At 41.0% G+C, this 21,028-nt stretch overlaps 2 protein-coding genes and 2 non-coding genes across 4 annotated transcripts; all 4 read left to right on the forward strand.

Moving 5' to 3' along the window:
- The first annotated feature begins 423 nt into the window (after positions 1 to 423).
- On the forward strand, positions 424 to 3,285 carry gcshb (glycine cleavage system protein H (aminomethyl carrier), b). The gene is made up of 5 exons (XM_048263083.1): positions 424 to 734; positions 2,071 to 2,150; positions 2,443 to 2,506; positions 2,628 to 2,759; positions 2,867 to 3,285. The coding sequence occupies exons 1-5, from the start codon at positions 584 to 586 to the stop codon at positions 2,959 to 2,961; spliced, it is 522 nt and encodes a 173-aa protein (XP_048119040.1). The 5' UTR covers positions 424 to 583; the 3' UTR covers positions 2,962 to 3,285.
- A 5,188-nt stretch (positions 3,286 to 8,473) lies between these two features.
- rpl13 (ribosomal protein L13) lies at positions 8,474 to 12,821 on the forward strand. Its single transcript, XM_048263108.1, has 6 exons — positions 8,474 to 8,556; positions 9,220 to 9,337; positions 9,543 to 9,684; positions 10,660 to 10,833; positions 11,927 to 11,983; positions 12,618 to 12,821. Exons 2-6 carry the CDS (start codon positions 9,234 to 9,236, stop codon positions 12,774 to 12,776), a joined length of 636 nt encoding a protein of 211 aa, XP_048119065.1. The 5' UTR covers positions 8,474 to 8,556; positions 9,220 to 9,233; the 3' UTR covers positions 12,777 to 12,821.
- Positions 10,473 to 10,557, forward strand: LOC125307748. The gene has a single exon (XR_007195783.1). It is a non-coding gene; the product is annotated as a small nucleolar RNA MBII-202 (small nucleolar RNA).
- Positions 11,199 to 11,276, forward strand: LOC125307746. The gene has a single exon (XR_007195782.1). It is a non-coding gene; the product is annotated as a small nucleolar RNA MBII-202 (small nucleolar RNA).
- Positions 12,822 to 21,028: the final 8,207 nt, after the last annotated feature.

The following is a 21,028-nucleotide window of genomic DNA, read 5'->3' on the forward strand; positions in this document are numbered from 1 at the left end:
CAGTTTAAGTGCGATATGGATAGTGGATATATTAAGCTGAATACTTTAACAGCAAAATAAGCCTTGAGATGGCAAAACTGCATGTGACCTAAATTTAACTTGCTTCTCTACTGATGATAGTCCCACGAGTCTTGGTGACATGTTAGCTAGCTTCTCAGAGTAGAAGTAAAACTATTCTGCTTGAAAATGATCCCAATTTTGAGATCTTGATTAAATGGGAATAAAACCTGGTGGAAATTTGCTTTACTGTAGGATGTCTGAGTAGATCACATATTTTCAAAGCCACAATTGCCCATCACACAAACAGTGTAGGCTAAACTTAAAAACTCGACACGGCACGTCAGGCACAACTAGAAAGAAAATAGTCTGTTATCAGGAACTCTGAAGTTAAGATGGTCCAGAATCGGACTATCTAAAGGCTTTGTCAGCAAAGATAGGCTAGTTGTGGGCCTCGAACTTAGACCCTTGTGCCCACTGTTTCCTTTCATGTATCGGGAGCGCGCCTGTGAGTAGTACTGCGCGCCTCTCTTCTCACGGTCGAGTGCATCAGCATTATTTATTACACAGTAGACCCTTGGTGAAGATGGCGATGTATTCGGCTCTTCGGTGCGTTTCTTCAAACTTTTGTGCTTCTCTGCCATTAATAACCAGATCCACTCAGATTTCATCGTGTCAATATTTTATGCGGACCAACTTTCATCGCACACTGAGCACAACCTCACGTCTCTCTTCAGGTAAAATGTTAAACATTGCTACCAAATGCAAGCGTTTCAGAATAGTAGTGGCGAACTCATTAACAGGAAAGGCTATAATAACTGAATTTAAAATAGCAAGTCACATGGGTGAAATGTGCCACTACGAGTCCTGATATAACTGTCGTTTTGTAAATTCAATATGATCTGAGCTCAAGTGCATAAGAGTAACTTTAAAATGAAAGCTTTAGAAGCGTGTTACAAAGTTCAACCATTGGAATTTGGGATGTTGCCGAGAGCTAAGGCTAGCGATGTTATACGCTCTTTTTAGGCTGCAAGAAAATGATGCTAACTACTTTGATCAACGATAGGCTACTTGGGAATGGGAATGACCTATATTTTGAATGAATGTTTTACACAGCTCCCTAACTTTGAGGAGAAACCGTCCCATGTTTTCGGTCAGGTGCACCCACACTCAGTTTCCAACCTTGTGTTCCATGAATGTCTTGCGTGGACATTTCAGAAAAGGACAAACTTGTAAATGTTATCAAAAAAGCTATCATAGTTCTTCCTGATACGTTTGCATTGCAGCATCTCCGCTACAGCCAACCCCCCACGGATTCTCTCTTTAAAAAGCATGTGCGTTTGATTATCCCAAGGCCCGAAATCAAACTTAGTTAAACACTCATCGAGTGTCTCGTGTGTGCACAAGGGCAGATTTAACCCCAAGAGAATAGATCAGTGTGTAAATGTGGTCTGTGCCAAAAATATCTTTTTTAGTGTGCTGCATCCAATTGCAATTTCTCCTAAATCTGCGAGTTCAGTCCTTCCCCCTTTCTTGTAATATCCATTCTTCTCTGTTGACGATGCGTGGACAGGTTTGAGGCTTTACCATGGTGTGCTTCTTTGAAATTATTCAGCCATGTTTTCAGATACAGCACACTCCACAATCTGGTTTAAACCTGTATTTTTCTGCATGGTCTGATGCTGCCATTGAAAATTGTTGAGGCATTGAAATCCTGCCTCGAGGTTTCTGAAACGTGACATATTCAGACAGAATACTGAAAGACTTTGTTCCTTAGTCCTGATGATGGGTCGGCATGCCAGTATCAAACAATTGCAGTTTATGACAATGTGTGTGTATAAAATTGGGATCAGCCTCTACAGCATGGTTCACTTGTGGTGTTTAGTCATGCATTGTACAGAATAAGAATTGTACAGAATAAGAATATAGCCTATCAGATGTAATTTCTAGAAAATCCATGAGTTACTATAAATGGGATGGGTGTTGATCGTCAGCATTATTGCACAATTAATTGTGATTTAGATGGCATTTCAACATACAATGCATAACTCTTTCTGATTCTACCCTCTACAGCCCTCAAATACACAGACAAACATGAGTGGGTTCGAGTGGAGGGGGAAATTGGAACAGTTGGCATCAGCAGCTATGCTCAGGTACATGGCCTGGCATATGGCAGCACTCATCCTGTGTTAATCTTACAAATTGTCTTATTTTTTTAACTCTGTCATGCTTAATGTATTCAGTTTGATCCTCACAGGATTGCTCCTTAAAGTCTTAAACAGCAACACACACATACAAAATTAGGCTAGATTTTCATTCTTCATTCTTTGATTCTTCATTCTTTTTCATTTTGTCTGCCTTTTGTCATTTTCGGCAACTGTCACAATATTATTATCCACTGACCTGTCATCACTGTCTGATCTTTTTCCCCAACTCCGCTTTCAGGAGGCATTAGGTGATGTTGTTTACTGTGGTCTTCCTGAGGTTGGGACAAAGCTTGAGCTAATGGGTAAGATGACGGGCATGCTGCTGAAGGTCTTTATGCATGATGGCTGACCTCTGTCAATTAAGTTTTGAAATTCAAGTTTATTGCTTTGATAAATCCAAACACAGTCCTTGTTGTTTCACAGAGGAGTTTGGAGCATTGGAAAGTGTAAAGGCCGCTAGCGAGCTGTACTCTCCACTAACAGGGGAGGTAACCGAAATCAACACTGAACTGGCAGACAACCCCGGCCTAGTGAATTCAGCCTGTTATGAAGGAGGTTGGCATGTTCAGTCATTGTCTACAAGCCTCTACATGTTTGTCAATGTTTTTGAATTTGAGTGTGAGAAGCAACAGCTAGCAATTCTTGTTTTTTTTGGCTCATAGGGTGGTTGATTAAGATGACCATTGACAACCCTGGGGAACTTGACGGTTTGATGGATGAAGACGCATATGGCAAATTTGTAAAATCACTTGACTAATACTGTTAAGATGCTGCTTTTCTTACTTGATGTTAATCATGATGAAACATTTGCATCTCATTGGGAAAATACTAATGTTTTACTTTTTCATTTTATTTATTTTGATTGTGATTGTTACAAAAGTAATCAAACAGTAGTTTACCTCAAATGTTAACCAAAAACGTAGGCCTACGCATAACACTTTAAAATGATGTTTCCAAAGGGCTTCAGCCACAGTCCTTTATCATGAAATAGTTGGAACCAGGTTCATATGGTTGATCTTTGTAAGCATGATTTTCTTTGTAAACAAAGTGACAATAAAACACAAGTCAGTGATCAGAAAGACATCAGTGAAGTCTTTTTTCTAAAACACATGTCCAATTGGCCATATTATCAGTGAGATGTGTAAGATGAGTGTTGATGTATATGAAAAGAAGAAAAGTCACACACTTTGTACAACCTTCCCTACTCTAGATAACCTCTTTCACAATAACCAAGTATTCTATCTGCAATGGTACATTTAGCACGGCAACGGCCGTCTGTTGTAATGCAGTTTGCAGAAACCTAATTTACCAGGAGTTTTTAGGGTTGCATATGGAACATGCACTTTTGGACTGTCACCTATATTGTATATCTGCACGTGCATGTGCTGACAGAAGCAGAGCAATTTGACACACCTTGACCTTCGCTCTCTGATTAAGATAAATGCACTATGGGGAGAAAGATAATCAATCATTAATGATGAGGTCAGAGTATAAATGGATAGAAGTAAACATACAGTAGAAATTTGCCTTTAACCTCTTTCACTTTTAAATAGACTATTGTCTTTACAATAATGTGCCAGATAAGTATAGAGTTAACACTTCAAACCCTCAGGATTTTGTTATCTTTAGAAACTAATCTCATCTGATTCTGAATGTGCTTGCATTCAATTGTTCCTTTATTAAAAGTTTACATTTTAAGTTGGATGTTATTCACAGCAGTGCCATACACCATAGTTGCTACAGTACATAGTTACACCGATAAGGCTGATACTAATGTTGGCATTTTAACACATACAAATGTCCTTTCAACAATAGTTTAAGTGATGTTGTTTTATGCACTGTCCACAACAGGAGGAATAGAGTGTACCAGGCACATTTGCAACCTTACAACAAAATTATCTAATATAACAGGGGAATCTCAGGATAAAGCCTTGAAACAAAATCATATCATTCAGAATTGATTGTGCTTTGCCAAATATGCCCATGCTGTAGGCACGAATGCTCCTCCACGTCCACACCGTCATAGATGTTAGGTTTTGAACTGAGCACTAAAACAAGTTGGATACTTGGATAGCCCCTCTCTTTAGCTTAGATGAGTCCATGATTTCCAAAAAGAATGGCACATTTTGATTGATCTAACCACAGGACCTTTTTCTATGTTACCTCAGTCCATTTTAAACAAGCTTAGGCCCAGAAAAGATGGTGGTATTTCTTTGTATCATGTCTCTAAACAATTTTGGCTGCAGTTTTTGAATTGAGTATCAAACTGTGCACATACAGTACACTATGGTTATCAGAGGTTTTCCTGAGCCCATACAATGACAGGTCTGGAAACAGGTCTGTTGTTGATGCAGTGCCATCTGAGGTCCAAAAGACCACGGCCATCCAATTTGTTTTTCAGCTCTTTCCTTTGCAAAAATGTCTCTGGATTCTCTGAATGTTTTAATGATATTATGTCCTGTAGATGGTGAACTCCCCAAATACTTTACAATTTCATCTTCAGACGCATTAAAATAACATTGTTGCATCATTTATGCACACAGGTTTACACAGAGTGATGAATATTACTACATATTTACTTCTAAGAGACCCTGCCTCTCTGAGATGCTCTTTTTCATACCCAATCGTGTTGCCAGTTACCCTATTAGTTGTGAAATATTCCTCCTTTTGTTTTTGTTTTTTAAAACATGTTGCTGGTATCAAATTCAAAATTAACATATATTTTCCATGAGATAGTCAAATTTGTCATTTTCAACATTTTATATGTTTTCTGTGTCCTTTTTGCCGCTAAATGTGAGTTTAAAAGGTTAGCAGGTTATAACATTCTATTTTTATTCACATTCACAACGTCCCAACTTTTTCTGTTTTGGGGTTGTATATTGCATACGTAATGCGTAAGATAAATTGTAGCTTTCACAAATGACAAACATTGAGACTGATTTAACATTTTATGAGTCCTATATTGCATGAAGACAAGTATATAAGTATATATACTTTTTTGATCCCGTGAGGGAAATTTGGTCTCTGCATTTAACCCAATCGGTGAATTAGTGAAACACACTCAGCACACAGTGAACACAGTGAGGTGAAGCACACACTAATCCCGGCGCAGTGAGCTGCCTGCTTCAACGGCGGCACTCGGGGAGCAGTGAGGGGTTAGGTGCCTTGCTCAAGGGCACTTGAGCCGCGGCCCACTGGTTGGGGCTCGAACCGGCAACCCTCCGGTTACAAGTCCAGAGTGCTAACCAGTGGGCCACAGCTGCCCCAAATGACAATTAAATATTTTTATTCACACCAATTAACCCACATACAGGTGTATGATTGTCACATTTGCAAGATGCACACTGTCATACCTGTTGCACAAGATCATTTATCAGACTGCATCTGATTTTTTCTCCCAATCCAGTTGGGTAACAGATTGTTTGCCATGTGAATATGTCATCATAAACGTGTAAAATAATGAATGTTGCCTCTGACTGGTGCTGACTTAGTAGAAGTCAGTGTAGACTTGTGATCATAATATTGCAAGATGCAAGATGAGTAACAGGTAACAAATGGAGGAGGGTTATGTGGTTGCCTTGCAACATTGCTCAATCTGAGCATAGTTGATCTGTTGACTGTTTGCAGGTTATGGCATGTCTCGTATAGGCAGAGAAAAGCTGTTGCTCTCAAATACACTCAACCAAGTCAGTGTACTAATTAAGGAATATATGCTCCCTTTAACAAGTATTCTTAGTATACTTTTAAAATACAAAAATACAGTATTTTATTTTGATACATGGTGTGGCTAATGCATTTTGTAGTTTATTTTTGATAGACTTAAACTTAGGGTATTTGAAATGTTATTTTAAAATACTGTACATTTTGATGTATTTGTTCCCATCTCTTCCAACAGCTAGATCTGCCAAGCAGCTACAGTGCTACACTCTGGAGGCATCTTTAAATCATGCCCCCTCAGAGTGTTAACCTGACTCTCGCTAGATGAATTTCGTTCCGCCTAGCTCCACTCACATCCAACTGGGATCGGTTCCGTTGAGAGTGATTTCAGCACAAGATTGTATGGTAGAGCCAATCAGGACGCAAGGCGGGAGTTTCATAGATGTGACGTATAGCGTAGAAGCGACTGTGAGACTGTTCTCAGCGTAGCACGTCAATAGATGACGGTGCTTATCCAATCTTATGCAAGGATTTTTTTTAATAAGGCCCAGCCTGAAGCACCACTCCAATGGATCGATCCCAGATGGATGAACGGAGCTAGGCGGAACGAAATTCATCTGGCGAGAATCAGATTATCAGAGTGTAGCTCTAGCTGTTGACTTCAGAAATTCGAGCTAGGTAGCACAGATTGTTTTCATTTTTTTCCCCCTTCTAACGACAGGCTAAGTGACTTCGAGAAACAGAGATCTATGTGAAAAATTGCCAGTTTTCCTTTATGAGAAGGGGGGGTTACCTAACACACATAAATAGGACTACAGCACAACTATGTAGCTAGCTATACCATTACACTCAACACCAACTCATCTACATCTAAGCTGGGTTTGAGACTGCACACTGTGCAGATGCACAACTGAAGAAAACTTGACTTTGTTTGGGTGGGCAAGACACAATGCTTGGGTGGACTTGTGTGTGTGTGTTTGTGTGTCTGTGTATGTGGATGCGTCTGCCTGTGGATGTGAGTGTGTGTGCATGAGTGTGTGTGTGTGTGTATGTGTGCATGTGTATGTGTATGTGCGTGTGTGTGTGTTGATGTATGTATGTGTGTTTGCGAGAAAGAGTGCGTGTGAGACAATATCCTCTTCCAGCAACCCTTTGCTCAACACCACCATCTACAGGCTTGGCACTACTAAACTTGGCATACCCCCAGGGAATGTCAGGTTAATCATACACATACAATTTTGTGCAGTTCTGAACATCTTAACTGAAGATAGGGGCGATTAAAGCAAAATGATATTGCATTTTAATTTTTTACCGGGGGGTGCAAATCACAAATGAGTGATTATGGGCTAGGTTGATGTGGGCTCTTATGACCAACTTACCATAAAAAAATTCTTCATCATCAGTGACACGGTTCAGGTAGTTATTTAGGAAAAACTGCATTTTTGGGTTTCGGGGGGACCAAACGAAATTTTTCCGTAAAAGTCTAGTGGGGCTACATACCCACCAAATTTCATGTGTCCCGGTGTTTCGGTGTCCCGGGGTATTGTTGACCAAAAATTCAGGAAGTAGATGATGAGAAAAAAAAAAGAAAAGAAAAAAAACTTTGACAATCCCTATATAAGTATATATACTCTTTTGATCCCGTGAGGGAAATTTGGTCTGCATTTATCCCAATCCGTGAATTAGTGAAACACACTGCACACAGTGAGGTGAAGCACACACTAATCCCGGCGCAGTGAGCTGCCTGCAACAACAGCGGCACTCGGGGAGCAGTGCCTTGCTCAAGGGCACTTCAGCCGTGGCCTACTGGTCGGGGTTTGAACCGGCAACCCTCCGGTTACAAGTCCGAAGCGCTAACCAGTAGGCCACGACTGCCCTGGTAGGCCACAGCTGCCCTGCGATAGCTTTGGTAGCGGCGGTCATAAAATTTCTATTAAAGTTCCTATGTCATCATTGTAAACACTACTGTGATTTTCAGAAAAATATGGTTAGGTCAACTTCCTATCATCTGTGAATTTCTCTGAATTCCAATGGTAGTATTTCCTCTGAAAATATTTGAGGAAATACTACCAGCCTACAACATAAAATTGTCTTTTTCTGTAGACAGTACAGAATTTAAATTTTCAGTACAATGTCTGATCTTATCCTCTGGCCATGAATATGTTTTTGTGATGATCGGGATATAGAGAAGGGAGACCAATGTGGATATTAGTAACCTACAAGTCGAAGATTCATTAGTCGTGTCCTTAGGCATACCTTTCCAGGTCAATGCTTTTAAAGCAAACATGAAACGGTCCCATAGAGAAGATATAGCCTACAATAAATGGTTGGCTCTTGGCTTGACATGGGTGTTAGGGTGTGGGGTCTTAGTCATGATAGTGGTGATATAATTGTAGCCTACCCTAGGATAAAATTCAATGTTTTGTGAATGTTGGATTGAGGGAGGCATCTCTTGCGTGTGTGGATCTAGTCCAGGGGTGGCCAAAACTTTTGACAGTCATTGAATACAATCGATAAACTTCCTCCTACCAGAGGGAGGCAGCAATGTATCCCCATAGCATTTGTCTGCCGGAAACCATAAGAAGAAGAATATTACGCTTTCAGCCATTGGTCTATGATTGGTCGTTGCTCGTATATCCCACAATGCATCGCTAAGCTACTTCCTTTTCTATTCGGCCATTTTCCGCCCCGAACGGTATGTGTTTTATACCCAGGTATAGGGACAAATTAATCTATGATAATCCGAGGTGTTTGTTTTATTACAGATATGCATAACCTCATTTACTGAAAGTATAACGTGTCCTGATAACATATGTGTAATTATTTCAGATTTAGCATGTGTGACAATGTTGTACTGTAGTCAACGTTGAACAACATCAGTGGTCCGCTGCGTGTCTGGTCATGCATGAGTTGTACAATTCGTTGGGTTATATAGTTTCATATGATTTTAGAGAACTAGAGTAGAAGACTTTTTTTATGAATGATCTAATCTGACAATCTGTTACGGTACAACAGAACAGTCCCATCCTAATAATGGCTCTTAAGTTACCTTCGTTAGCTAGCCAGCTAACATTAGGTTTCAAATGCATCCACGAACAGTCAACATGGCCTCGTTTGACGCGTGGTGATCACAACACGAGTGGTTTAGAATAGTGTCTACCTATACTAGTCCAGATGGTCAGAGTACTTAGTTGTAATAGTCTTCTGTTGTGGTATATTGAGTAGTAACTAGGTCTAGAAAGTTGAGCCAATAGTCTAGCCTGGTTCCTCCGCTTGCTGCTCTGTTAGCAGTCACGTGATGTGTAGTGGTCGAGTGAAACGAATAAATCTAACGATGAAATACCTTTTGTCTGTGTAGGGAAGTAGGCAACCATGGCCCCCAGTCGGAATGGCATGATATTGAACCCTCACTTTCACAAAGACTGGCAGAAGAGAGTTCGAACATGGTTCAACCAACCTGCCCGGAAACAGCGCAGGTAAGTGTTGACTCCGCTTACTACAGAGTGAAATTGTCGGCTTTACATTTACTTTGAAGCATGTAGTCACTGTGTTGTGATAAAATGTAAATATTAATAGGCCAGACTGTCAACGGTTCTTGTTTTGTTTGAACTACTGATGAGGGATCATTGAAACTGTAGGCTTAATAGATTTTGTACAGTCAACGCTCCCTCTACTTTACAGACGTAAGGCTCGTCTGGCAAAGGCTCGCCGCATCGCACCTCGCCCTGTTGCTGGACCTCTGCGACCTGCAGTGAAATGTCCAACGATCAGATACCACAACAAGGTTCGGTCTGGACGTGGGTTCTCACTGGAGGAGCTGAAGGTATTATCAGCTTTGTTGGTCTACCTGTATGACTTGATCCTGATTGTAGGTCTTTTGTACTGAAAAGGAGAATATTACACATTGAAGGAGCTATACTGTCTTGTAATGGATCACTTGGAGTTCAGTTGGCTCTTGGTATGATTGTTCAATGTGCATTGTGCACACTTGTAACTCTTAACGAGCCAGTGGACTAGACGGCTTAAAACGGTGACTTTTATCCTTGTCCTGCTCAAACTGTGGCCTTGGTGAGCAGGTAATTGGGTGGATTGGTTTTAAGACATTAAACTGCTGAAGAAAGTTCTCTTCAAAAAGCTAGAAGTTAGAGTTCTTGCGCAATTAGTCAATTACTGTTCTGGGTGGTTGTACTTTATGGTCATCTTAATGTTAAGTAAATGTAAGGAGCATGGGACTGGGTCAGTTGCTCACTTCAAGAAAAGCTTATTTAAAAGCTTTGTTTAATTGCAAAGTTGAGTATTTATGTGTTTGAATAATGTTAAAAATATACATATATATTCTGTTGTGCTCTGCAGTTGAGCATCAGTATAGAGGTAGTTTCTGCATACCCATCCAGTAAAAAAAAATGAACTGAGCTATTGACCTAAGTTAAGTTTAGAATTTGTCAATCACATGCATTTTTGTATTTTTCAATCTGTAGTTGACCCTATTTTTATTTCTTAGTCTTGCATATAAAATTCTTGGGCCTGTATTCCAGTCTGAATTAGATTTATTTAATCTCTTGCATATAAACAGTTTGTAGCCAGTTTTGCAGTCTCTGTTCAGCAGTCAAGTGATGACAAATCTCCGGAATCTCTGTATCTCTTTGATGATGCCCGAACCCTTTTATCTGATGACTGCCTGAATTTCTAAGACATCACAGAAGATGGCCTTCTGATCATCATTGTGATTACACATGTAGTGAGCATACAATTAGTGATGCATGGTGCAAATCAATTATGTACCTCTTCACCTCATCAGGCTGCTGGAATTAACAAGAAGGTGGCCCGCACCATTGGCATTGCAGTGGACCACCGCCGCCGTAACAGATCCACAGAGTCCCTGCAGCTGAATGTGCAGAGGCTGAAGGAGTACCGCTCCAAGCTCATCCTTTTCCCCAGGAAGGCCTCTGCTCCCAAAAAGGGCGACAGCTCTGTAAGTCACTTCAGCACTTCATCTTGCCCAACATCTGAGTGGTCTAAACAGAAACTGATCTGTGTTGCTTTTATGTTATTTTTCTTTTTTGGGGGACCTTGCACTTCATTAACCACTCAAAACATTATCCCTTTTAAAGGAATACAATTGCATTGTATGTTTAGAACATAAATACATCACACACAAGATGCATGATATTCAAATATAATTTTCTCTAGAAAGAATTATTGGGCCCATATTCCAGTTAGAACTGGATTTGTCATCTCTTGCATCTAAGAGCATTTGACATCAAACATATTAGTTTGAGGTTTTTTTATGGTTTCTTTTGCTTATTTGTCCTGTTCTCCTTGTATTCTGCAGTCAAGTGATGACAAATCTCCGGAATCTCTGTATCTCTTTGATGATATACTTGAACCTTTTGGCTGATGACTGCCTAAATTTCTAAGACCACAAAACCTCTGGGCCCGTATTCACAAAGCATTTCATCTTGTCCCTAAGAGTACTCCTTAAATGCAGTAAAACTACATTTTCTCTTTTAAGCTAATCACAGCGTTAAGACCAATTTTTTTTGTGAAAAAGAGCTCCGTTATGGTTGGCGTCAAATATGCAAGCTTGCTTGCTTTTAACCTCTGTGATTGGCTGAAGAGTGACAGGTCTGTCAGTAAGTAGTCATAACTGCATGAGTAGGGTACCCCAAAGGACGAGAGACAAAAGTGACAGACTACAAATGAAACAGTAACAGGATATACTATACACTGACGTATCTTTGCGAAGTTTATAAAAATGACCTGTATGGTGACCGGTTTGCCCACATTTAGGTAACATTCTGACAATCAATATATTTGGGGGGGTGGTATGCATTTCTTAACATAGTGGAACGATTCAAACTACTGCCCTTGACAAATACTAAGCACTGGCAGCTGCTGCTTTTAGCTTAAATACTTTGTGAATTGCTCTTTGTCAAAAAACTAGGAGTCCTAAACGACACCGGTCCATTATTCTGAGTTTCTTCTAAATTTGCTAAATTTGAAGTGTGTTGCTCTGATTTAGGTGGTAAAAAATATTAATATATTGCATCTTCATATTTTCACAGGCCGAGGAATGCAAGATGGCTACTCAGCTTGCTGGTCCAATTATGCCCATCAAAAATGTAAGCATGACTTCATTACTTTATGACTTCATTACTTTGCTCATCTTTGAAGAGGGTTCTCGCCCCTTTAGGGCATACATGAAATTCCACTCATGTGCACTTTCAATATGTACTGTTCAAGTACTTGTGTATGACTGGAGAAGAGAAAATATTTTTGCCATGACTAGATTAAACTTGACATGTTGACATTTAAACTTGAGATTTTGAGAATAAAGTTGAAATATCATGTCGACTTTAATTTTGATATTTCGTTTTTATTCTCGACAATCAAAACTAGTTAGTCTAGTTGTTGCTAAACCCGATTCTGAAGTACAATTTCACCAAATCTAGTCTACTCAAGGCATTGAGTCGTTGGCCATCTAATTGAGACTGACTGTCTGGATTCAGTGGCAGCTACTTTGGAGCGGTTGCTCTCTCCAAACTAGTTTTGATGGACATGTCAAGATGAAATGTCTAGATTAAAGTCGGTATGGTTTCAAATGCCAATGGTCGGTATGTTTCAAATGACACGCATGCTCTGGAATTACTGTTCTTTCTTGATCCTCCTGTTAAATCTGATGACTGGTCTCTCTTCAAACCACTGTTTGTGTGTTGTGTAACCCAGTCTTATACCTTTTTCTGCTGTTGTATACAGGTGTACAAGAAGGAGAAAGCCCGCGTCATCACAGAGGAAGAGAAGAACTTCAAGGCTTTCGCCAGCCTGCGTATGGCCCGTGCCAACGCCCGTCTCTTTGGCATCCGGGCCAAGAGGGCCAAGGAGGCCGCAGAGCAGGATGTGGAGAAGAAGAAATAAGAACATTTGTTTGTACGAGACTAAAAATAAAAATCTGTCAACAAATGTGGGCTCTTGCTTGTAAGGTTTTAATGAAGCTTTGAGGTCAAGCTAACAAAGAATACTCTGAAGGTTTCCACAGTAACACCAGAGATCCTTGTCGGACCAATTGCCAATGACCTAACGGCTAACTTTCACTGTTGGTTACGCCCCCAAGCCCACTCAAATCTCTGGGATTTGAGAAGTGGTCTGGTGTTAACCAGGCTGTTTACGCTTGGGTGCATGATTTTCTTGACTTGCTGAAACTGCCTGCTAAAAACATAGACGACTCAATCTTTGTCCTCCTTGTAGTTGCAGATAAGTACAGTACCAGCACATCTGTATATGCCATAATGGCATTTCTATTGTAACATATGTTTCAAATTAATTTTAAGTCTTAACAGGAGATTGTCCTAAAATATGATGCAGAACTGTCACCCATTGAAAAAATACTCTTAAATCGAGCAGGAAAAAATAAATAGGTAAAGTATATACCCTGATTAAAGGCTAAACAAAAAAGTATTCCCTGCAGAAAATATATGAAAGCTGGAATAAGGATCATTCAGATGCAGATATATGTTGGAAAGAATGTTAATATTTAATTAATGCTGTCACCACCAATGGAAAATCTTTGCCTTATACAATATAAGCTGATGACCAGGTATTACACTAAGTCCAAAATGCATACATTTTATTCCTCTTTCTCCACCCTCTGTTAAGTGCTGCTCTCAGGAAGACACCATTATACATGTTTTCTGGGAATGTGTGAAGACTCAAAAGATACGGAGCCCCGGATATGTCATGGGGAAGAAAATGTGAAAAATATTTGTGGCCACAAAATATTACTTTGTTCCCACGAAATAGGTAGGCCTAGGCTGTGCACTGGACAGCTGGATGCGCAAATCAAGTGCAACTCCTCAAACAGGAACAGTCGCTGTCACACAATGGACAGGTACGGAGCCCTGGATAGGTCATGGGGAAATAAGTTGTGGCCACGAAATAGCAATTCGTTCCCACAAAGTACTAATTTGTGGCCACGAAATAGTAATTCTTTCCCACGAAATAGGTCATTTGTGGCCACGAAATATTAATTCGTTCCCACGAACTAGTAATTTGTGGCCACGAAATAGGTAGGCCTATAGGCTGTGTACTGGACAGCTGGATGAGCAAATCAAGCGCAACTCCTCAAACAGGAACAGTCGCTGTCACACAATATACAGGGATAGTATGGTAGAGTGCTATTTTAGGCTGGGAATGAAATACAAAGACATTTTGAAAAGCCTGGCATTGGAGGGATTCATTATTAGCGAGAGGCATCCCCACAGACTATTAAGAGCCAGGTCGCTGCACCGGCGTAGGTACGACTTGAACGTGTCTCTCTCGTTTGCGTTTTTTTATAAGGCGGCCGTGAACATTTCCATTAAAACATGCATCGGATAGCTGAAGGTGAATCTTCACCCCCCCTCCACCACACTCACTTTTCCACAATCTCAGGCATTCTACCCACACATCCATCACTGTTCCATTTCTTTGTTATTATTTGCATACGCCGCGCGCTGATGAAATCATATCGGGCACTTCTATCTTTTGTAAAACGTCGCGTTGCAGAGGTGCGCTGACCCGAGGACCTGTGCCGAGATAGATGGACGGTCAGGAGCAACGCCGAGGCTGATGGAGAACCGGGACAAATGAAACACTTTTTAATTAAACGTAATTTACAAAGACATTGTAAAACACTGAACGTTCATATTTTGTCACTAGCAACCTACATCTGTCCTCTGTCAAATACAGTTGCATTTACAGCTCTGAACAAAACCGTTCAAGAGTTATTTAAGGAGAAGTCGAACGTGCGCTATGTTTCATTCGTCCCTCCTGGCTGGGACAAATAAAACAGCATGGGGGACGAATGAAACAAACAGCTTAAATTATGGAAACTTCCCACAACTTCAATATTTGACAACATACCATGAATGGTACTTCAAGTATGTGTTATTTTAGATAGATTGCTGCTGGGCTATATGTCTTGGTTCATGTCTGTTAACAACTCATTGCCGTCATGGTGATGCGCGTATTTCGCGGTTATGGAAATAGCATGCACTATGCCATTAATATAGCTAGAATAATGCATGTTTCGAATTATATAATGTTTCTATAGTACAAAATGTTATTTCACTCTGTTTTTATGTGGTTAAAGCCACCACACATCCAAATAAGTGCCCTTCATGACCCACAGGCCATCAGTCTCCATAGGTTAACATGGCAAAACTCGACCCCCTACCTGATAGCCCCAAATATATTTGCATCTTTCTAAAACTGCTTTTCCATGTCTCACCTGCATAAAATATTGCATAAACACAGATATGTGTGCATTGACTTAGAATAAATGGGGTTTACTGCCTGGTCGGGACAAATAGGTGTTTCAATCGTCCCCCCATTGAAATTTAGCATTATAGGCTGTTTTGCATCCATTACAAACAAACATGCAATGTGAACGTCTGGGATTGGGGAGAGCACTAAATGCTCTACTGAATAAGCATGAAGTCAAACCTTTAAATGAAAAACACTCTTTAATAATCAAAACAGGTGACACCTGTGCCAGTGTTCTAATTAGCCCGGGAACTACTCTGGGAGCTTAACAAGCGCAGCTGCCTTTAGGCCATTATGACATCACAGCCTTTGAAGTTTATGGGGGGAAAATTAGGTTTTTAACATTTTTAATCCCTTATTTCTCAAAAAGTATAAACTTTTTGTAGCGGGAGCTAGGAGTTACTCCGCTACTAAAGTGTGTGTGTATTAATGTTCAGTCTACTGCCCAGGTGAGGCACTTACCTTAACAAATCACCAGCACTATGAACTAGGTGAGTATATATTATAATATAGCAATAGTAGCTATAATAAATAATAACAAGCAATTTGAATATAGATAAATGAGTATTTAATATATTAGAATGTCTATATTTAATCTAATAAGATAATATAATTAATTAGATAAATCATAAAACACCAAAACAGTGGCCTAATGCCCAATCACTCTCTCATTCACACATCCTACTAGGCTACAACTTAAAACAGACTTAAACATTTACAACAAAACACTTTGAACATTACAGCAGAATCGTCCTATTAGGCTACACTCTCTTCCGGAGTGTGTAAAAGTTCGTGTTGTAATCCAACCTGTTCAAGTCAAGTCCGTAGCGCTAGGTGGCAGTAGCGTTAACGCATCCGTCCGTATGTGAAGGTAATTACAAACTGTTCAGTCTTTCGTGCGTGCGTTATGAGCACAATAATGGCGACAGTTGACGTTCGAACTTGAGTGTGCGCGCCAGTACTTCCGGTGAAAACTTCCGGTGATTTGACAGCGAGAGCGGGAGACGCGAGAGTGAGAGACAACCATGGACAACAGCGACCGAGTTCCATTACCAGAGATATTTCTTTACAATGAGTGTTTTTAGGATTAAAGAGAGGCGACTTGCCTTTCAGAGGGTGAGAGCCTCAGCACTTCATTGTTGTGTGCCGTTATGTACCGTTTCGTCACGTTACAACAGAGAAGTCAGCTTTCATGTATTCCCTGTTGACGCTGCGGTACGGGCTGAGTGGATGCAGAAGATCCGGAGGGATGACGTCAACCCGACCAAAAACACCCGAGTCTGTAGTCGGCATTTTAAGCAGGCTGATTTTAACGTGACTGCCGGGGGGTTGAGGAGGCTGAAAAAGGGAGCCGTACCCGTTTACTTCTCATGGAATGGGTACGAACTACCTGCGCCCCGACCGAGCGTCTGGGAACGGCGTCCGCGAGCCGAGAGTCCTGCCCCAGAGTCAGACTCGGACTCGACTCGAGATGGAGACCGAAATTGCTCCACCAGATCATGACTACTCTGTAGTCCCTCAAACAGGAGCGAGGGCGAGTAATTTGGCCGACGAGAACGAAGCTCTACGTCGCCAGGTTAGGGAGCTACAACAGCAGTTGGAAGTCCTCAAACTTCGCCAGCGTTTTGGGATAGAGCGCCTGTCTGCATCAGATGAGGACGTGCGCTTTTATACCAGGTTTGCGTCCTACAGGAGTTTCATGGTATTTTGGAATTTAATTGAACCTGCCGTGACCCACAAGATGGTGCGCGATAACAAAGCGCCAAAGACAGCCTCTGCCAGCATCAGCACAGTTCATCACCCAACAACGGTAAGTGACAAATGTGGTAACATGACGTGCATATTAAGAGTTGTAACTCTGAAATTGGATACAAACTGTTTTATTTTGTAATTAACCCCTATTGGTTTGTATTTTCTAGATTTGTTGACGTTAATCACTCCTATGTTGTATTGCTATTGTCTATCCAAAGTAAAATGCCTGTTTTTAACTGATGTTAACTAAGTTAACTGATGGTTAAATAACCAAAAATCCGATTGTTTGCACCTATATAGAATATCTAACAAAAAAGTAAAAGCCAACCAGCTGATATTGGTATTATTTTCTGATTTAATTTGATTCTGTAATAACAATGTCAGAGTAACTAAACAGAGGCTTTTTGTTTTTATATCACAACAGAAACTGAGACCCATTGATGAGTTTCTGCTGTTCCTGATGTACCTGTCAGTGGGTTTTCCTCCCAGGGACCTTGCAGAGAGGTTCAGCATACACGCGACTACTGCAAGTCGGATCATCTCCACATGGACTCATTTTTTGTACTGCCTGTTGGGAAGACAGCGCCTTTGGATTCCGCCAGAGGTAGTGAGAGCTCACCTGCCAGTTGAGTTTGCAGCTTTTTCTGATACACAGGTGATCCTTGATTGTACAGAGATATTCTGTCAGTCGCAATCCTCTCTGCTGCTTCAGGTGTGAGGTTTCTCTACCTACAAGTCACACACTACATTCAAGGCCTTGATTGGCATGGCACCCCACGGTGCTGTCACCTTTGTGTCTGGACTGTATGCAGGCTCTATGAGCGATCGCGAGATCTTCAAGCAGTCCGGGATTGTAAAGCTGCTGAAACCAGGTATGGCGATCATGGTGGACAAAGGGTTTGTTGTGGACAACCTTGCTCCTTGCAAGGTGTACCGGCCTGCCTTTCTCAGCAAAAAACAGCAAATGAGTTGGGAGGATGTCAGACAGACACAGTCAATTGCACGTCTGAGAGTGCATGTGGAGAGGTGCATAAGGAGAGTGAAAGAGAACAAACTGTTCGACAAGGAGATACCACTGTCTATTTGTGGGAACATTGATGAACTGTTCAGTGTGGCCTGCTTCCTGGTCAATTACCAGAATGGGCCGTTAGTGAAGGCATGGGCAACTCAGCAATGAATTAAAGACCTATCTTGCTTCTAAAAAAAGTCTTTGTCATTGTCATCGTTACATTGGCTTTGGGTTTTTACTTAAATGAAAATGAAAATACACAGAGATGACATTACAACATGTAGAATTTAATAAGTAAATATTGAACAACACTTATTCAATAATCCAGTATCAACAATCCATAGATTTTTACACTTGGGCTCTCATTTCAATCAGTACAAAAGGTATGGTCTCAGGTCAATTGCAGGCCTTCATTAGTGACAATTATCACTTCAGGCTTTGTATAGATTTGTAAAGATGAACAATGAAACCTACTATTAGTTCAGGCTTTGTATAGATTTGTAAAGATGAACAATAAAACCAGAACAAGAACATTTATCAACTGATTGAAAAATAACTGATTGAATGAATCATTGATTTTTAAAAGATCAGATCAAGTAATGATAGAAAAAGAAATAATCCCCCTTCTCCCTAATAACCCTAGCGACCCCAGCATCCTTATAAATTCTCTGTACAAGAAGGTCCTCCTCTGCAAAAACTACAAAATCACACCACTGCATCCCAGTGATAAGTAGCTGGCCTTGCACCTGCCAATAGTAGCTGTGACCTGGCTTCAGGCGCAAGGCGCCACTCTGCATGTGCAGATATCCGCAGTCCACATAACTCTTACGTTGGGGCACTTCACCTCCACCAGCCCGAATGGTGGTACCTCTGTCGGGTCAAAAACGAGACCATCTGGAGAGGATCCGAGCCAGGGAGCATCAGGATGGATGACAAATCCTGATGGCCAGTAGTTAACATTTTTTAAGAGTGCATACTCTTGGATAGCAACTGGCTCCAGTGCCAGCCCCCTCTTCATTAAGGCCGTCTGGGCCCCACCTTTGCGGATGCGTTCTGCAAGGTTCTCTGCAGAGCTGTGGCCTCGGACATGGCACACCTCCCGGAACCTAGAGGAGGTGAGCCTCATCTTTCTCAGGTTGTGCCACTCTGCGCTGCCACTCTGTTCTCTCGTGGCCATCTCGATGGATCTTGCCATGTCGAAAGTGATGTTAAGCGACATTACATTTAGGTGTTGTTGGTGAGTGCACACAAAGGAACATGTGGTTGGGTCCAGCCTGTGACCATCTAACGGCAGGGGTGGTGGAGGGGGTGCGTCTGGGTGTTGGATGATTACCCTACTCACTGGCACTGGGTGCTGGTATGAAATAGGGCTGCCTTCTTGAACGGTCCCAAAGGCTGAGTCGACGAGGGGGACATCACTACTTATGGATAGTGTGAGAGGCATTAGCGAGCAAGGTCTGCCGTGAAGTCCTGGTATGCCTCATCGACCTTCAGGACATCTGGGTCTGGCAGTCCCCTCAAGACTGCTTTGTAGCTTTGCCCTTTGAAAACAGTTATGTCATAATTAGAAAAGAAGAAACTATTCATGGGTTTCACCAGGTCCCTTTCCACAGGTGTATAAAATTAAGCATCATGATTATGAATGCAGACTGCATGGTGCTTGATTAATACACCTGTGGAAAGGGACCTGATGAAACCCATGAATAACTCTCAAAACCAAAAAGAATCTGACAATGACTGCAGAATACATTATTACTTGACAGTGACCTTATTACCTTACACCATCAGCAGTTGTGTACTGTCTTGCCTTGGGTTTTGTTGAGATGAAGACCATGTTACCCACTCTGCCTGGTTTCACACCCTATCACAGTAAACAAACAAATAAACAATGTGATTGGCAGAGCTACCTTAGCTAACTGTAAAATATGTGGTAATGATGCGCTTGTTTTGTCTTTATTGCAATTTTTTTATATCCAATTTCCAAAATAAATGAGACATCAATAATTAGTGATTAGCCTAAGTTCTTTTGTACTTACCAGTGTTCGTGGTTTATGTCATCGCTGCTCAGCTTTGCTGCTTTCTGTGCAGCTCAGGACAGGTGGTACTGCTTTCAGCTGAAGTGTAGAGTACGCTGTGGTCTGGTATAGTAGTGCATTGTGGTTTTAGAGAGGCGTTTCCAGCCACACAGGAACACTCCGCCACAGCAATTTTAATGGGTGAGCTGCCCTCAAAAATAATCTATGAATAAAACATGATTTTAGTATTACAATTAGATTACAATTAGACTAAGTCATTACATAACAACTATAAAAAAAATACTAAAGGTGAGAAGTGAGAGCAGGCTAATCGTTCAAGCAAACAGTAGCGGTATGATTCATTAGGCTACCAGAACAAATAAGCCTGCCTCACCATTTTATTGCTATTACAGTGTTTCCCATACATTGACTTATTTGTGGCGGCCCACCACAATATCAACATTGACCACCACACAATGATTTTCCTGGTTGTACTAAATTGTGCTTAAATCTGGTTAGAATCATAACCGCTGCACTAATTTGTTAAAACTGTTGCATTAGAAAGTTAATTCTGCATACCACCACAAATAGAATTCAATTCTGTGGGGAAACACTGGGTATTATGATAGTTAGAACAATAGTGTTAGTAAAGCGTTGAACAGATTTGTATAGCCTTGATTGAGGGTACAAAGTCAGCTCTTACCTCATACTGACTAATGTTCCCACCATGAATAGGCTTACTTAAACTTATACTCCAAAGAACGGGAGCAGTATAACCAGTTTCTGGAGTGTCCATGAAAGTACAGTTCAGGTTTAGGTCAAATAAACACACTTAGGTTTCTTATTGTCAATACACAGACTTAAATTGTATTATTGTTATTCTACATCTACATCAGCAACTATAGCCGCACGAACCCCCCAGAATCTGATTTGAACTGATAACTGAATTGATCTTGAACTGAACTTTTTAAACACATGTTGTCCACCCTACTCTGAGGTCGTGAGGCTTCTCGTGTTTCCTCATGGACCTATAACATACAGCCCTGACGGTCACCCTCCCTGCAGGGTCTTTGTTTGATACTGGGAATTCA

The sequence above is a fragment of the Alosa alosa genome, chromosome 14 (assembly GCF_017589495.1).
Source record: "Alosa alosa isolate M-15738 ecotype Scorff River chromosome 14, AALO_Geno_1.1, whole genome shotgun sequence".
In the NCBI taxonomy this organism is placed as follows: Eukaryota; Metazoa; Chordata; class Actinopteri; order Clupeiformes; family Clupeidae; genus Alosa; species Alosa alosa.

Bases quoted from the DNA above. Each gene is read 5' to 3' on its own strand.
- gcshb (XM_048263083.1), top strand. From the start codon at position 584: ATGGCGATGTATTCGGCTCTTCGGTGCGTTTCTTCAAACTTTTGTGCT. The intron at 2,151-2,442 runs GTACATGGCCTG...CTCCGCTTTCAG, and splicing joins GCATCAGCAGCTATGCTCAG to GAGGCATTAGGTGATGTTGT. The intron at 2,760-2,866 runs GTTGGCATGTTC...TTTGGCTCATAG, and splicing joins TTCAGCCTGTTATGAAGGAG to GGTGGTTGATTAAGATGACC.
- rpl13 (XM_048263108.1), top strand. From the start codon at position 9,234: ATGGCCCCCAGTCGGAATGGCATGATATTGAACCCTCACTTTCACAAA. The intron at 9,338-9,542 runs GTAAGTGTTGAC...TCTACTTTACAG, and splicing joins CCTGCCCGGAAACAGCGCAG to ACGTAAGGCTCGTCTGGCAA. The intron at 11,984-12,617 runs GTAAGCATGACT...TGTTGTATACAG, and splicing joins CAATTATGCCCATCAAAAAT to GTGTACAAGAAGGAGAAAGC.